We start from the raw sequence: 15,519 nt of genomic DNA on the forward strand, positions 1-15,519 counted from the left end.
CAACTTTAAAAAAGAGCATTAGTTTATTAGACCATAAAAGTGAACTAAAAATGATTCAAAGTTTAGCTCTTAACTTTAACCAACGTAACTAAACTCTTGACTGGGATTTAAACATGACCTAAATGCTTTGTCGATACATACGCATTCCATGGTACATGTAGATTTAAAGCTAATTCTATGTTGTAGATGTTTTTTTCTCGAATACGCGAAAGATTTCATATCATTGTATTAATTAGAAGAGTTTAAATATACAAGCAACACTCTTATATCGAGCGACAAAGGAAGTTGACGCAACACCGACACAACAGTGCCTGCCTAGACGAGCCCTTTCCACCGTCCGAGAAGAGCATGTCTAGTGCTTCGACGTTCGATGCAGTCAGGTTGTCGTCGAAAATCTTGTCAAAGGCCTTGAGCTCCGATGTGGATGACACTGATAAACTCTTGGTATAGCCCATACACTGCGTGATGAGCACCTCACCTCCTGGAAGCAGGTACTCGAGAGAGGTTACCGCCACGACAACACCAAACTTAATGCTGTAGATCTTAGTGTTTTTTATATGAAATGGTTAAAGTTAAAAAACATTAACTTAGAGCAAAATAAAAACATCTTATATCTTGGCATCATCTAATGGGGTTTGTGGGTACTTCTGTTACTGAAGCATAACTGGTGCCATATATATATTCCACCCGCACAGCCACAGCATGCAGCCATGCCTGCAAGCTGCAACTTGACAACTAGGGCTCAAGTGGTTTTGCTTTTGTTCATTGCTCTACTTCCTACAAAGAATGTTTTGAGCTAGTAGTGCGGGCTTGATCCCTGCACACCTACAGTGGATTAGTATGCCCAAATTAAAGCATCACCATGCAGCGCCACTATCAGTCAAGTACTATACGAATAAATCTTGATATGTTGCACCTTCGTCTTCGATCTAGTTAACACCAGCTACAAACATGCGCTGTAGCAGTGGCCGATGAATTTCCAGATCGATGATAGATGCTATATTCGTTATTCGATGTTCGACTAGAGAGTAGACTGCTGACGGTGCATATATAGCTTGTCTGATATGATCGTTGTCGAAGGTGCAAAAAACACGCTGCCTTGGCTACTACAGCGTCCGTCTGTCTCAGAACACAGAACAGTGCAGTTTTTATTATTTTTCAGAAAAATGGAACAATTTTTAATTTATATTAACTAAATTCATAAAAACACTCGTAATCCAAATAATTATTACTCCCTTCATTCCAAATTATAAGTACATAGATTTTGCTATGACTTAGATATACATCATAAAAGTAATGTACACCTAAAAAGTGCAAACGTCTTATTGTTTTTTAAAACTTATGAGTCAAATTTAAGAAAAAGTGACTTGGTTGAAATCTAGAATTGCGCAGAGACTTTTATTTTCGAATGAATAAGTGAGGACATATATGGATCTAACTTTTGATGCTGTGGACACAAAGCATCTAGTAGCGATCAGATTCCTGCACATTTCTCCACTGTGTTCTTTACAGAATATACGACGTTTTTCTCATGATACGATCAGATTTTTGCATATATGCACGTCATGTCCGATAGATGTCCCTCGCAAGTCACAGGGAGGACCGGAACAAACAAGAAGAAAGAACAACCTGCAGTGCATGCGACGAGATGCAGATGCTCGATGAGACCACAGAAACCGATGCAAAATTGCGGTGGAACCGTGGAAAAGAGTGGTTCTTCTCGCGCCTTTCACGTCCCTTTTGTTGCCGTCCAACTAACTAACCCCACAGAACTTGTTCCCCTGTTATTATTGTTGTTGTTTTCTTTTTGGTAAAGAATGCGCAATTTCAACGGTGAGGAGGCGACGTGACACGACACGGCGGCGGCGCCGGCCACTAGCATGCGTGGTTGGTGATTCAGAGCTGGCCCGGGAGGTTAACGGAAGCAGGGGTTGTGTGGTGGATGATGGAGCCATGGAGGCTAATGGCGCATGCTTGGCTACAGTTAATCTGGTAAAATAATGGAATGGAAAGTGCCTAGAGTTGCCTGATGATGGCTTTGACAGCATCCGTGACCGTGAACTATGCTGGAGGGACATCTCAAGTGCCTTTGTTGTGTAGACGTGTTGTCAAGTAATCATAGTCCCAGGTGGCCAGCAGCATGAGAGGATAAGGGCTCAACATCCCATCCCATCCAGGCATCATCCATGCCCTTTGTAGCCTAGGTCTTCTACTCTTTTGTTTCCATGCCAGAAGCCACTTGAGTTTGGGCTAAACACATTCATTAGCAGGGTGATATCGAACTTTTTTTTTTGTTGAGATAATAGTAAGGCCCTGTTTAGATTGGAGATGAAAAATTTTTGGGTGTCACATCGGATGTATCGGAAGGATGTCGGAAGGGGTTTTTAGAAACTAATAAAAAAACAAATTACATAGCTCGTCTAAAAACAACAAGACAAATCTATTAAGCATAATTAATCTGTCATTAGCACATGTGGGTTACTATAGCATTTAAGACTAATCATGGACTAACTAGACTTAAAAAATTTGTCTCGTGATTTTTCAACCAAACTGTGTAATTAGTTTATTTTTTTATCTACATTTAATGTTCTATGCATGTGTCCAAAGATTTGATGGGATGGATGAAAATTTTTTTGGGTGGAGAACTAAACAGGGCCTAAGTGAAAAAGAAACCGAGAGTAGAGAATCGAAGCGAGTGGCGCCCAGCAATCAAATCGCATCCTAAACCAGCCCAGCCGTAAAGAACACGGCTCGCCAACGAGACGCCCAAGGCCCATGGGCCATGACAAGCACAACCACGGCACAACAGAGTATATAGTCACCTACTATACATAGGAAATAAATTATCGCTAGCAGTTTACTAGCCGAAAAGAAAAAGATTTATATGTTCACAAGAGTCGATGGGGTGTTCTCGTCTACGGAGACAAACTATATATACCCAGGTTACACCAGACTCCAACATGGGAGCACGTACATGTACACGACTAGACTAGGGATGCATACTCTAACGCTCGCCCTTCTCTCGCGGAGTTGATAGGGCGATGAGAGTTTCGACATGGCTGCAACCATCAAGGCCTGTCCTAGGCAGCTTATTCTGTGCAACAGCCTGGCCTTTTCTCTCCCTGGTTACTGCAACGTCCAAAGCAAAGCAAGAGTCAAGAGCAAGAGAAGTGAGATTGAGCAAACGCAAAGTACTTGATGTGCAGCACTACAACAGATTCCAGAGTGAGTTGCTGAGAGCGCCGTACTTGGTGTAGGAGCATTGTGAACCTTAGTGGCCGCATCCATGGCTTGAGGTGGGCGATTGCTCGTTGGCGTTGAATCAGCTGCAGGAGATCCTTGTTGCTTTGGCTCTGCTGTAGGCACTGGAGGATAACGCCGTTTTGGTGTGATGCTCAGCGATAGAGAATCACGGACCCCTGTGCTCACATATGGTGATTTTCCACGTCCTGCAAAGGAATGGCAAGCCTTGGTAATCAACATTTCCTAGGCTGTTACAACCAGCTTTGCGCTGCCACACATGATGTGTAGGCTTGAGCCAAGTTGATGGTGCAAATATACTTGCCTGGTGGGTAGATTGGAGGCCTGGCAGCCGATGATGAAGCACCAGGTCTTTTCACTGGATGAAGAACAGGGCTCTGCGATGCAATGCCCCGCGAAAGAAACTCCTGGCCTTCAGGTGTCATCCTTGGTGTAGAATTGAGACGCTTGATGCCTGCACTTTCTGAATTTCCAAGTACCAAGATTGGCACAATAGACTCACGGCCCTTAGGACTAGGAGTTGAACCTGGAACCAAAATCTCATGGGTCTTTGAAGCATTAGTTGGAGCTAGAGAAGCACAAGCAGGAGGCCCTATGATTGTTGGAGCAGAATTGCAAACTTTCACACCAGGAAATCCAGATATTCCGGGAGAAATCCTCAAAGGGTCATCACAAATTATAGGTGGCATTCTTGTTACATTAGGATCTTGGTATCTCGCAGGTTGAGCTACAGAGTTTCCCAGTGACATGTTCTGCATAGGAGAATCTCTACCTTCACCCTCCATGCCTTGAGAACCCAGGCATTTGGCACCAGCAGAACTAGACGTTTCTGGTACACCAGTTGGTGCTGGATAGTCAGAGCCTTTGGGAACCATGTCAGTAGGAAGAGCACCGCATACTTTGGTGCTAAGAGGACCTACTGAGTGTTCAGTGGTTGCATTTTGTGCACATGAATCACCATGGTTACAACTCCTGCCTGTTGTATCCAAGGATACCTGCTCTGCTTCAGTCCTTACAAGATCACTAGAAATAGCTTTAACAGAAGATTTGTACCATAATGATGGCTGTGATATAAGACCATAAAGAGGTTATGCTAAGAACATAGACATGCCAACAAAGAAAGGTAGCACAATAGCACACATCCAGGCCTAGAAAATTTAATCAGACATCTGAGAATCAGCAAAGAAATATGCAGCTGCTTGATAATTTGGATTTTCTACTAATAACAAACAGAAAAACAACAGAAAAGTCAAAAGTAGGTAGTAGACAGTAAGCACATAACAGCCTCAGTTTGATTTAAGTCATCATTCTAAGGTGATGCCAACCAAATTTGCCAAATGACATATCTACATCCATGCAATTCAAGAAATAATAGAATTTCATTGAAAGAACTGTGCCCTTTCTTCTGGAAAGATAAAAGGTGTTTGTCTTTAAAAGCTGGAAAAGACAGCTTTCTATTATGTCAAATCATTGCAAACGAGAGTTTAAACGTTTTTTTATACTGCACGTGCACTCAGCAATCCAAGCTGTGAGAGCCTGAGAGGTGAATATAGCAACCACTACGACACTACTTATGGTGAATTTGCAAGCATCATACGTCAATGCATCATTCCTATATAAGCTTGCAATTTCCTAACATGAGCCTGTAAGATTCAAATGTCACTGAAACAAGGAACATGCATGCTGCAAGAGACTCACAGAGTAATGAAGTTTCTTCAGAGGTTCCACAAGTATTTTCTTTCCAACTATCATCATCTTCTTCTTCACCATTTCTTCACGAGTTATTTTTCCTTCTTGTTAAACAGAAAAATAAATATTCCAGTGCCCAACATAACAATCATAATTAACACTAATGGACATAATACAACTTGTTGAATAGATAGTACCTTTAGCTCTTTGTCATGATGGAAGAGCAGTTCCCTTGCTATGAAGGATATTTTATCTTGAATTAATCTGAACAGGACTTTGAAAGATATCCATGGGGTACTTGGTCCTTCACTTGCTTCCCACATTACCTATGTACATACCAGTCAGTTCACTCAGCTGGATAAATGGAATATTATAAACCAAATCTAAAACTATTTGACACTGAAAGCAGAGAATGGGAAGGAAATCATTGGGCAGCAAAGCTGAAACTAATACAAGACAAAGCTTCTGTTGTCTTATTACAAGACATGCATCTAGCGGGAAACCAACATGTCAATGATGAAGTTAACAAGATTCAGGTGGCCTCACAGGTTGAAGAGTAGAAATATCCACTGCAACTTCCTTTGATGGTGGGCAAAACCATAAGCCTTTCAAGCCAAGCAAGTAATCTGAAAATAAGTGAAACTAGAAAGAAAATTCACTCCACCTATCTCTGTATGACATGATAAGTATCTTAATAGTCAATAATAATCTTACTTCGAGCTTCTGGGGCAAGCTTGAAACCAACAAGATATTCTAAATGCATGTGAGTGCTTAGATGTGATGGCCACATCACATAACACTTTGGGTATAAGCAACTATCAACACCAGAATCATATATTTCGCTGGTTGGAAAAAACTCATGCGATCCAGGCTCCACAGCTTCCAGGTTACCCAATATCACTCGGAACAGTAACATATACTGCACTCCTTTTTCGTCAACATCACAAAGATCGACATTGGTAAAAAAAAGTGATGTTAATATAATAAACATGTTTGTAAAACAGAATAGTCACAACAACTGAATTAAGAAAGGGTACCTCGTAAATGCTCGGTCTATTGATGAAAGATAAACACCAGCACTCAAATCTGACTTCTCAACATGTTCTCCAGTGGGATCGAAACCGTTAATTAGAATCCTGACAATGTCATTCTTCCTGGATCCTAGCCATCCATATCTAACATTTGCATCACCATGTTTTTCTTTGGTGGACCTAATTTGTCTTTCAAAAGCTTCAAGTCTGCACTGTGAAGTTATATCATTCCGAGAATGACAGTAGACACAGAGTATATTGTTTGGTGTTGCAAATGGACCCATTCCAGAGAGGAAAAGGTCCTAGACAAATCAAAAGTCTTTGCTGCCTCTTTCCATGGCTGTGATCTTCTTGCGCAATATGTCTGCATTGGAAATTCTCTGAGGAACTGAAGAGCTAGAATCAAGGACAACTTGCTTCACCACTTCAGGTGGAGCATTTGTATCCTTATCCAACATTATTCCCTGTACAGTGTGCTGAACATTAGCACATTCCCCTTTGGCCATATCATGAATTTCCTCATCAAGGAACAGAGAAGGAGAAAAATACTTTCCAGTATCATCAACCCATGCAACAGATCATTGCTACGAATTCTTCAATGAAGGACTTCATTATTTTCTCAGGAAAATTGTGCCAAGAACCTTGTCTGTAATACATGATACGACTAGGGACTCCGCTCGTCAAGAAATTGTCACAATCATCGGCAAGGTTAGGTCTTGCAGCTACAGTTGCAGTGCTTAGCAGATGAATCACATGAGGGCCTATTCTTAGCTTTGATTCGAGGAGATTTGCACTCTTCTGATAGGTAATATTCGACAAGTTTGCGCTTCAAGCACAGAGAGTTGGGTTCTCGCGATGATGCCATTGGAGGCTTGATTCCCACCAGAACAAATGGAGAAAGAAAAGAAAAGAAACCCTAATATGATACAGGATTTACAGATCTCCCTTCAGTTTAAACTCTCAGAGGTAGAGAACAACCCTGTAAAAGGTACCGAATGAATGTCTCATAGAGAAAACATAGTTCAAGAATTGAAAAATGAAAAGTGAATCTCAGACCATGAGAAGACGCCCCCAGGCTGTCTCAACAGAGGGAATACCAACAAGACCTGCGAGCACCCAGGTTCAAGCTAGGTTGGCAGCTATCAATTTAAGAATTAATAAATATGCTGCCTAACCCCCCCCCCCCCCCCACACACACACACAAATAAAAATTCTGGTTAATTATTTCTCCTAATAATGACTCATCTTTTGGCATATGTCAGCACACGAGTACAACAAAAAGATCACCAAATGCTTTTAGTGCAGATGTATATAAAATTACCTTGATTCGATCCATTTATGCCATATTAAGCCATGGCAGTCAAAAACTTTCTAAATAAAATCTTATACATGGCATGCCAATGTAAGCGATTTCTTGCACAAGAGTCTCATGAAGAATAACTAACAAATCAAGAAATCAATTTCTTAAGTATAAGTATCAACATCCATATTCATACAACTACTTACGGACCAAGAAATCATTTTCTGTTAAACATACAAAATGACCAAACAACAATCATCCTCGGGAAAAAAACAGAACTGGTCTGCACTGAAGGCGCTACCACCTGTACTGTCAACTTATCACGAGGAACACGCGACTTAAATGGGAAGTAACATAAACGATATGCATAAGCGACATAGTACACGTCATTCTAGATTAGAAGAAAACAAATCTGACCGTACGTTACGCATTCATTGCAAGATATAATGCATACCCTAAAAAAATACCATTCTATACAAACAAGCTGCATGCAAATTTAAAGGAAAGTACACCTCTACTAATGATGTATAATAGGATCAACAATCAAGCACGTTTCTTGGAAACCAAGAAATCCTCCTCTGTAACTACTACTACAGGATATTCTTGACTCAGCCTCTCTGGTGCAGCAAGGCAACAAGTTATATAGAAATTAAAGTTCGTTATAGGGCCGCTATAGAGGTTCATGTTTTAAATCCGCACGACATCAATTTAAGTAACAAGCCATGCAATAACTTCTTATTCAACAGCTTGCGGCCCACGAAATTCTATTTTCGGAAGGCTTACAGTACCGACCATCCAACTGACCCGACTTAGTTCACTCTGACGGTACTGCAACAAGTGCTATCCACTCAACAAGTAGAATCACTGACCAAAATCAAATTTTGCAGACAGTTCATGAACTAGAAATAGTTCATGCTACAGTAATAAGGCGCAACTGCAGGTCTGAGAGCAGTGCTGCCGAGCAAGCTTACAAAGAAATGAATACAACATCTTTCAAAAATTAAGCTGACACTGAGCACAACACATGCAGCATTGAAACACAGAAATACTTGTGTGTACACTCATCTTTGTATAAACAACTCACATGAAATTCTCGAGCAAAAGCCACCTTAAACAGCATAATCTAGTGAACACAGATGGCCAAATATCTGATCCTAGCGAAGTAAGCTTATTCCCACAAATCGGCAAACGATATTTGAGTGTTAACAGTTAACACTCCACAGTGAACATAATATGCCATTCCAATCAGAAAAATAGCACCAAAAGCACAAAGCTCAACACAAAACAGGAATGCACAAACACAAAACCCTCCATCGACAAGTCTGAATATATGGAGAAAAAACTGTTCAGACAAAATCGGGAATGTACAACATCCAGGACCGCTAATGGAAAGAGAACTTGCAGAGCAAGATATCCTTCTAAGAACCTTACTTGGATCGACTTCGATCGAAAAATCTACATCGATTGCATACGCAGCGCCACCAAGCAAAATACATTTCTAAAAGTGAAAGAAGACAACATCAAGACAAATGGGAGAAACAGGAGGGATCACTTAAGAGAGAAAGGCCCATTGCGAGCGGCGGTGCGAGGCAGAAGCGGGAGGAGGTCACGAGGGTTGCACCAAAGGAAAACCAAACCAAACGCGCGGTAGCTCCCTCTCTCACGCCCCCACTGCTTCTACGGCCGCGGGGACCTGAGCGGCAAGACCCCGGTGAGGTGTGGAGGCGGATGTGCGAGGGAGGAGGGAACGGGAGCGGCGTTGGAGGTGTGCTCTAGATTTCGGATAGGGACTGCTGCTGCTAGAGCCTAGAGGAAGGGAGGGGAAAAACTTGCTGCTTGGGCAAGGCCACCTTCCGTTTCTTGCGGCGGAAGCGGCCGGGACTCGCCGACGAGGCGACGAGGCGGGCGGGCGCCCCGTGCCCCCCGCCCGGCCTGCCGTTGCGCGTGACTGCGCCTCGCGCCGCCTGCGCCGCTAGGGTTGATGGGTTTCTGATTGGGCTGTGGGCTGGGCCTGCCTAGCTCGCGGCTGAGGCCGTTGGTTGCTTAGTAATGGGCTCAAGAGGAAGAGGCCCAGATGCGGCGACTTACCGTCCGATCAGGCCCATACCATACCATAGCTTTCCTTTCTTCTTCCACGACGGAGCCTGCTGCCGGTGCAGGCTGCTGCAGCTCTGCACGCTGTGGCGGCGTGAGTGGGGTGGGGGGAGGGGAGCAGGCGGTGAGCCGGCGACCGTTGCTTGCTTGCAGGGCTTGCAGCGACCGCAATGAATTCGGCCGATCTGGACGTGAGACGGGCGCACCGTGCATTCAGAGTTGCGAGGCCACTCCGCGCAGCACAATTATTCGGTGCTCAGCTTTTACAGCTAGGGAGAGAGGATCGCTGGATCGGCAGCAGCCAGCAGACATCACTGACCCGGTGAGCCCCCAGCCTCGCTGCCGTTGTTGCACTTGGACAAGCCTCTGCACTGCATCCCGTTGCAGCTTGCAGCTACGTAGCTGTTTCTACGCACATATCACTATCAATGCCAACCACACGTCAGGAAAGCAGACACATGCGACTGTTGCGTTGCTATCGAAAGGAAAATCAAGAAGGTACTCACATACTGTATATGAATACACGTTAATGTTATTGTGAGTTTCTTTTTTTAGTTACTGTGTAGACATAGACACCTACTCACATATATGAAGGCACGTAGCACACATTGCCACTATAAACACCTATGAAAGTCTTAGCTAACGGATCTCCCAAGATTAACTAAAGCTCCATTCACTTGTTTTATAAGCCGTATTTTTTCTGTTAGTTAGGAATGTGACGTCTCGTTGAAGTCTTACTCTAAATCATGGGTGTAATCATCATGAATTGGCTCAGATGAGCAAGGTTGGGCATGAGAATACCAAAATTAGTTAAAGATACTTTAGGTTCATGCTAATATTTTAGAAGAACCGTGTCCATTCTAAAAAGGGAAAATAAAGTACCTAACAATACACCAATATATAGACAGACAACCACTTGGTACATTCAATTTTTATGTTTGGATCATGTATTCTGCCTAGAACCTAGATGATCATGAAGACATATGTGTGACCTAAATCATATACTCATGTGCATAATGTTGTGGTTGTGATGAGCTATGATGATAACTATAACTAATGATAAGAAAGCACATCATATTCACCAAATGCTATTATGATAAATAGTTCGCTACAGACCTAACAAAACTTCCTTAAATGAGGGGTATCATCAACAGATTTATCATAAGTTGAGGTGGGAAAGGTATTTGAATATGGATGTCTAGACATTTTTTTTAAACAAGGAGGTCCAGAGATCTTGAATAACTGTTCCCTCGTCCCAAAATAAGTGACTAACGATTTGTATGTGAATTGTGAAGAGCTGTGATTACTAACTTCATATTTAGTTGGCATGACTCTGTCACTACAGGTCTGTACATCGATTAAAAATCTGCCAGTACTGAACTGGTATTACCATGTACAGTGTAGTTCTGCAGATTACTTGAAGTGTTCATACATACATATCTGTACACCGTACAGAATCATGCCGCAGAATGTGAAATATTCCTCTGTGGCTTTGCTTTGCTTGAGAACTCAGGCTGCCCTGCGTTAGGAAACTCACGATTTATTTTATCCTAAAGAAAGATGGTGAAGTCCACAACATTCACAAAGAAATTGTGCTTTTATAGACTATGTAATCCGACAAACATGATTGTGCAAATGCAGTTTTCTTCCACAGGAAAGACCGAAAGAATCCTACTTCATTTCATCCCTGACTCCTGTCAAGCAGCTGAAGAAATGCAAACAGGCTGCTTATCCTCGGAGAAGAGAAGCAGAGAACCGAGGCAAGATCAGTTGATTGATCAATAGCTTCACATATCAAACCTTCAGATGTGCACTTCGGTTTGATCCATGATACCAATTTGTCGAGCACAATAACCAGAAGAAGGGACCTGTCAACACTGTATCGATCCTGATACCACGCTGTTCACCGATGCTGGTAACTGTACCATCAGATCGAAACAGTTCCCTGGAAGATTGGGCTTTTTAATCCAAATGCAAACAGCTCCTGGGTCCCTGGGTTCAAACAACAGTTTAGCTTACATGGATCAGCTCTTTTTTGCCTGGACCCGTCGCCTTGAGCTCAGGGCGAAGGTTAACGCAGACTCGGATCCAGAAGCTCACACATGACGCCGGCGTCTGCGGCGTCGGGCATGCACAGCACAGGCACCCGGTTTGGAGCAGGTCTCCACAGGGAACTTCCCCAATTATTCGGCTATCAACTTTTTTTACAGCTGGGGCCTGGGGCACGACGCAGCAAAAGAAAGGAGTCTCTGGATCAGCGACCAACCGGCAGAGATCACTGAGCCAGTGACCCCAGCTCACTGCACCACGCGGCAGGACAGCACACCAAACACCAATGGCTCCTCTATCTCCATAGACTCAAAAAAAGTCACAGCAACCAAACCAATATACATACACGCAAGGAAGACGGGAATTTGGGAGGTGAGGGGGGTGAACTGAAGGCAATACAAATTACAAGTACAACGCGCGAGCACCCCCTCAAGCAGTTAGCAGTGTCTCTCACTCAGTCACGGATACAGACACGGAGACACCTGAAACTGGCTGCATCTGATCTGGTCCTCTTCTTCCCCCCACAAACAAATCGAGAAAAACTCAAGCTCGGAATGTACTGCTGCTGCCGCCGAAGCAAATGGTGGTGGTGTCTGCAAACGACTACGCCTCCGCTTTGCTGTTGATTGCCAGTGTGAAGTAGATCAGTATTGTCGTCCCCACACTCGACCTGCTTATGGCGGAAGAAGCGTCGATCAGACATCAGAGGAGCATAGCGTGAGTTCACCAAGAAGGCTGAACCTTCTTACAGGTGTGCAGGGAGAAGAGAAGAATTATCTACTTACAGCGTTGCGAATAAGAGGAGGATTTTCCGAGGGTTGATAGACGTGAATCGGCTGAACCTTTTGCTCCTTCCTTCCCCAGAATCAATAAGAACAGGTGTGCAGGGAGTACAATGTGGAGCAACCAGAGCCTTGATCTGGCCCAGGGGCTGCTCCAGTTGAGACGGCACAACTGTAGAGAATCACATTCAACAAAAGCATAAATACCGGTAGTTATGGCTGTTAAGTACTGTCTGCTGTACAGTAGAAAAGCAAGAGAACAAATCTGCACCCATAAGATAGAAGCACAATTTATTTTAGCCTATGAGGACCAAGACAGCATTATGCTAGGTTAACGTAAAGCTGTACAAAGAATTTATTAGTTATCAATTCAAAGGCCAGAGGAAATAAGTACAGTCCAACAATATAGCAATCTTATAGACAAAAATAGAGTCAATCTTATATAGGAAACGATTTGCTGCCAATAAGGCAATCAGGAGGATGCTGAGTACAGTAACAAACTGGCCAACATAAGTGGGAACATAACAAAGATTTTTTTTTAAAAAAACTAATAATAATCCAAACAGACACGGGGTAGTGGATCTAAAGGCACACATGATTAGCCGATGCATGATTAAATGGAATGAGCCATTTCCGTAATTATCAAGAAAGCCCAAACAGTAAAAGTAAGAGATGGTAACATCCTGTTACCTTTGATGATAAGTTTTTTCGCCAAATCCTCTTGCTCCAGCTCATCACTGCCCCTCCTTTCCATCCTATTTGAACCCTTGCGTGATAAGGCCCTCTGCAGGTAAAGAGAATGTGGGCTTAAGAAACTCAGAAAGCCAATAGTTCTGACTCAGAACTATTGGCTGTTCAAATTTTTGAGTAAAAGGACATACAATCATTTTTGGACTTCCGGAGCAGCATTTATCAGGTGGTTGAGGCAGACCTTCAATATCCAATACCACATTGGCAGTTTTGTCCATGCTTCTGATTGGGCCCTGCGACAAAAATCTGACCAATTCATGATAAGTACCAAATACCCTATCAGGGTGTGTAGTTGCATCATCTAATGGTGCAATAAACCGAAGATCGCACTAATGTGCTTGACCCACCGCTATAAGGACAGTTATTCCCAATAACAAGCGTTGATTGGAAAGCACAATTGCGCAGCAGCATAAATTTAATCAAGGTAACAGATCAGTGGTACAATGGGCATCATGATTTCTCGTAGCGATTTCATCTATTAGGTAGACAATAAATCAAATTAGTTAGCGTTTATTAGGGCCTACTTTTTCTAGAAAAGTGGCGCCGGTGCCAAAATGGCCGTCCAACCGATAAGCATAACAGAGATTCACCAATGTAGGCCACACCCTTCATGATAAGTTTACCAAACAGAAAATAATGAAGCAAGCAATGCGCCCACTTTACAACCGAAAAAAGAACCAAGAAATCAATGGATGGACCCGGCGTGGTCATATCCTTCACAACATGCAGCAGCTACGTGGTAGGATAAGAACAAAATCTGCAGCTTTGCAACCGTTTATTAATGTGATCCCATTTACCAATGTAACGAGCAAAATATGACAAGTCCATGGCAGAATTTAAAAAAGATGAACAGAACACTATGTACTGGAGACATCACACATGCTCTCAAGCTAAACTGCAGGTATGGTATGCTAAAACAAAAGCTGCACAAGTTTGTTCTTATCCTTTTTGTATAGTCATTTCTTGGGCCGTTGCAACCAACCAGTGAGATGAGAATTTTAAAAAGCGGAGACAAGAAATGGGGGTCAGATCTTAAAGGTACCTGTCCACTCCCTTTTCTCCCACTGGTTCCTTCAAGGCAGATGATATCAGCCGTGAGCTTAGTCCACTTCCCAGCAGACAGCAAGCAGTCTTGTTTATCTTCACAAAGCTGAAGAAGTAGGAACAGAAGTTAACCAACGGACCTTTTAATTGACCGGAGAGAAATACGAAAAAAGAATGGAAAACAAAGTGAACAGGGTGGCGGTTTTAAAGAACAACCAAACCTGAATGGACTGTAAATTTTTTTTATAAAAAAAAATAGAAAACTGAATGGACTGAAGAATCCATCATCCATGGCAGAAACAAAGATTTCGCTTGAGAGCAGGATTGCGCAGAGCAGAATGAACAATCCATTGGAGCAGGTAGTGGCTTCCTTACCAGTGTCGGAGTAGGCCGATCCAGGCCCGGCTGGATCTCCGCCGCACCGTGGGTTCAGAGGCGGCGGCGGCGGCGGAATGGTATCAGGCGTGGGAGTGCGGAGTGGAGAGCCTACACGAGATGGGGAAGCAATGAGCGGAAAGCTCCTTGTACCTCCCGCCGTCCCAATGCCGCAGCTTTATCGACGGACTGGTGGAGGCGCGGGCAGGAGCAACGGACGGGAGGAGGGAGGGAGGGAGTTGGGAAGTGGTGGAAGGGAGGAGAGGGGTAACCGCGGAAGGAGGAAGAGACGGTTTGGTTTGGTTTGGCTCACGAGGCGTTGCCGGCCCCACGGCCGCGCCGCGAAGACCAGGTCCATGGACCAGAGCCCTGTGGGGAGGAGGCAGAGCGCCAGAGCCAACCGCAGCAGGGGCTTGGTCAGGCGATGGGCACGGTGCAGCCAGGTCATGGCGCAGCCTGCGGGTGGGGGCCAGCCGCCCAGCACGGGCGCGGCAACCGAGGCGGTGTCAGTGAGCGAGCGGCAGCGAAGAGCGTGGCCGGTGTTGGGCTGGCCTGTGCGGCTGTGCCTGGCCGTCAGCCCGTGTGCTGCCAGACGTTGGCTACCTGCCGGACGACCAGACGTTGTTGGCATCCCGGCCGCAAGTAGCAGCAGCAACGGAGTCTGGATAAAAAAAATCTCAGAATTCTAAAATCTCTTCTAAACATCCTAAGATTTTAGAGATTATGGGCTTGTTTAGATCCAAAAACTTTTTAGATTTTGACACTGTAGCACTTTCGTTTTTATTTGACAAACATTGTCCAATTATGGAGTAACTAGGCTTAAAAGATTCGTCTCGCGATTTACAGACAAACTGTGTAATTAGTTTTTATTATTTTTATCTATATTTAATGTTCCATGCATATGCCGTAAGATTCGATGTGATAGAAAATCTTGTAAAGTTTTGTGTTTTTGGGTGTATCTAAACAAGACCTATTTTGTTTATCCAAAATCTGTATTTTAGAATCTAATCCAAACAATGCCCTCTATTCGTTTCGTTTGGCTGATAACTTATGTACTGTTCGTTGATTTATTATAAGTGTTGAACCATTGACGGATTCGGCAAATCGCGGCGCCTCAGCACTCGCCATTCCGTCGCGTGTCCTC

General features: G+C 43.6%; 2 protein-coding genes across 7 annotated transcripts; both read right to left on the bottom strand.

Moving 5' to 3' along the window:
- On the bottom strand, nucleotides 2,814-9,223 carry LOC8082595. 5 transcript variants are annotated; one of them, XM_021463904.1, is made up of 9 exons: nucleotides 7,038-9,223; nucleotides 5,988-6,960; nucleotides 5,665-5,877; nucleotides 5,497-5,592; nucleotides 5,148-5,276; nucleotides 4,960-5,051; nucleotides 3,566-4,325; nucleotides 3,249-3,449; nucleotides 2,814-3,129 (listed from the first exon to the last, which is right to left on the bottom strand). In XM_021463904.1, the coding sequence occupies exons 6-9, from the start codon at nucleotides 5,029-5,031 to the stop codon at nucleotides 3,005-3,007; spliced, it is 1,158 nt and encodes a 385-aa protein (XP_021319579.1). In that variant the 5' UTR covers nucleotides 5,032-5,051; nucleotides 5,148-5,276; nucleotides 5,497-5,592; nucleotides 5,665-5,877; nucleotides 5,988-6,960; nucleotides 7,038-9,223; the 3' UTR covers nucleotides 2,814-3,004. The 5 variants fall into 5 exon arrangements, with proteins under 5 accessions (XP_021319579.1, XP_021319580.1, XP_021319581.1 ...); XM_021463905.1 differs by having other exon boundaries at nucleotides 5,665-5,869; nucleotides 5,988-9,223; XM_021463906.1 differs by having other exon boundaries at nucleotides 5,497-5,576; nucleotides 5,988-9,223.
- On the bottom strand, nucleotides 11,696-14,790 carry LOC8083096. Of its 2 annotated transcripts, none has more exons than XM_002448705.2 (6): nucleotides 14,376-14,790; nucleotides 13,999-14,106; nucleotides 13,088-13,189; nucleotides 12,897-12,990; nucleotides 12,210-12,378; nucleotides 11,696-12,094 (listed from the first exon to the last, which is right to left on the bottom strand). In XM_002448705.2, the coding sequence occupies exons 3-6, from the start codon at nucleotides 13,172-13,174 to the stop codon at nucleotides 12,028-12,030; spliced, it is 417 nt and encodes a 138-aa protein (XP_002448750.1). In that variant the 5' UTR covers nucleotides 13,175-13,189; nucleotides 13,999-14,106; nucleotides 14,376-14,790; the 3' UTR covers nucleotides 11,696-12,027. The 2 variants fall into 2 exon arrangements, with proteins under 2 accessions (XP_002448750.1, XP_021318304.1); XM_021462629.1 differs by having other exon boundaries at nucleotides 13,088-13,202; nucleotides 14,376-14,659.

The sequence above is a fragment of the Sorghum bicolor genome, chromosome 6 (genome assembly GCF_000003195.3).
Source record: "Sorghum bicolor cultivar BTx623 chromosome 6, Sorghum_bicolor_NCBIv3, whole genome shotgun sequence".
Lineage (NCBI taxonomy): Eukaryota > Viridiplantae > Streptophyta > Magnoliopsida > Poales > Poaceae > Sorghum > Sorghum bicolor.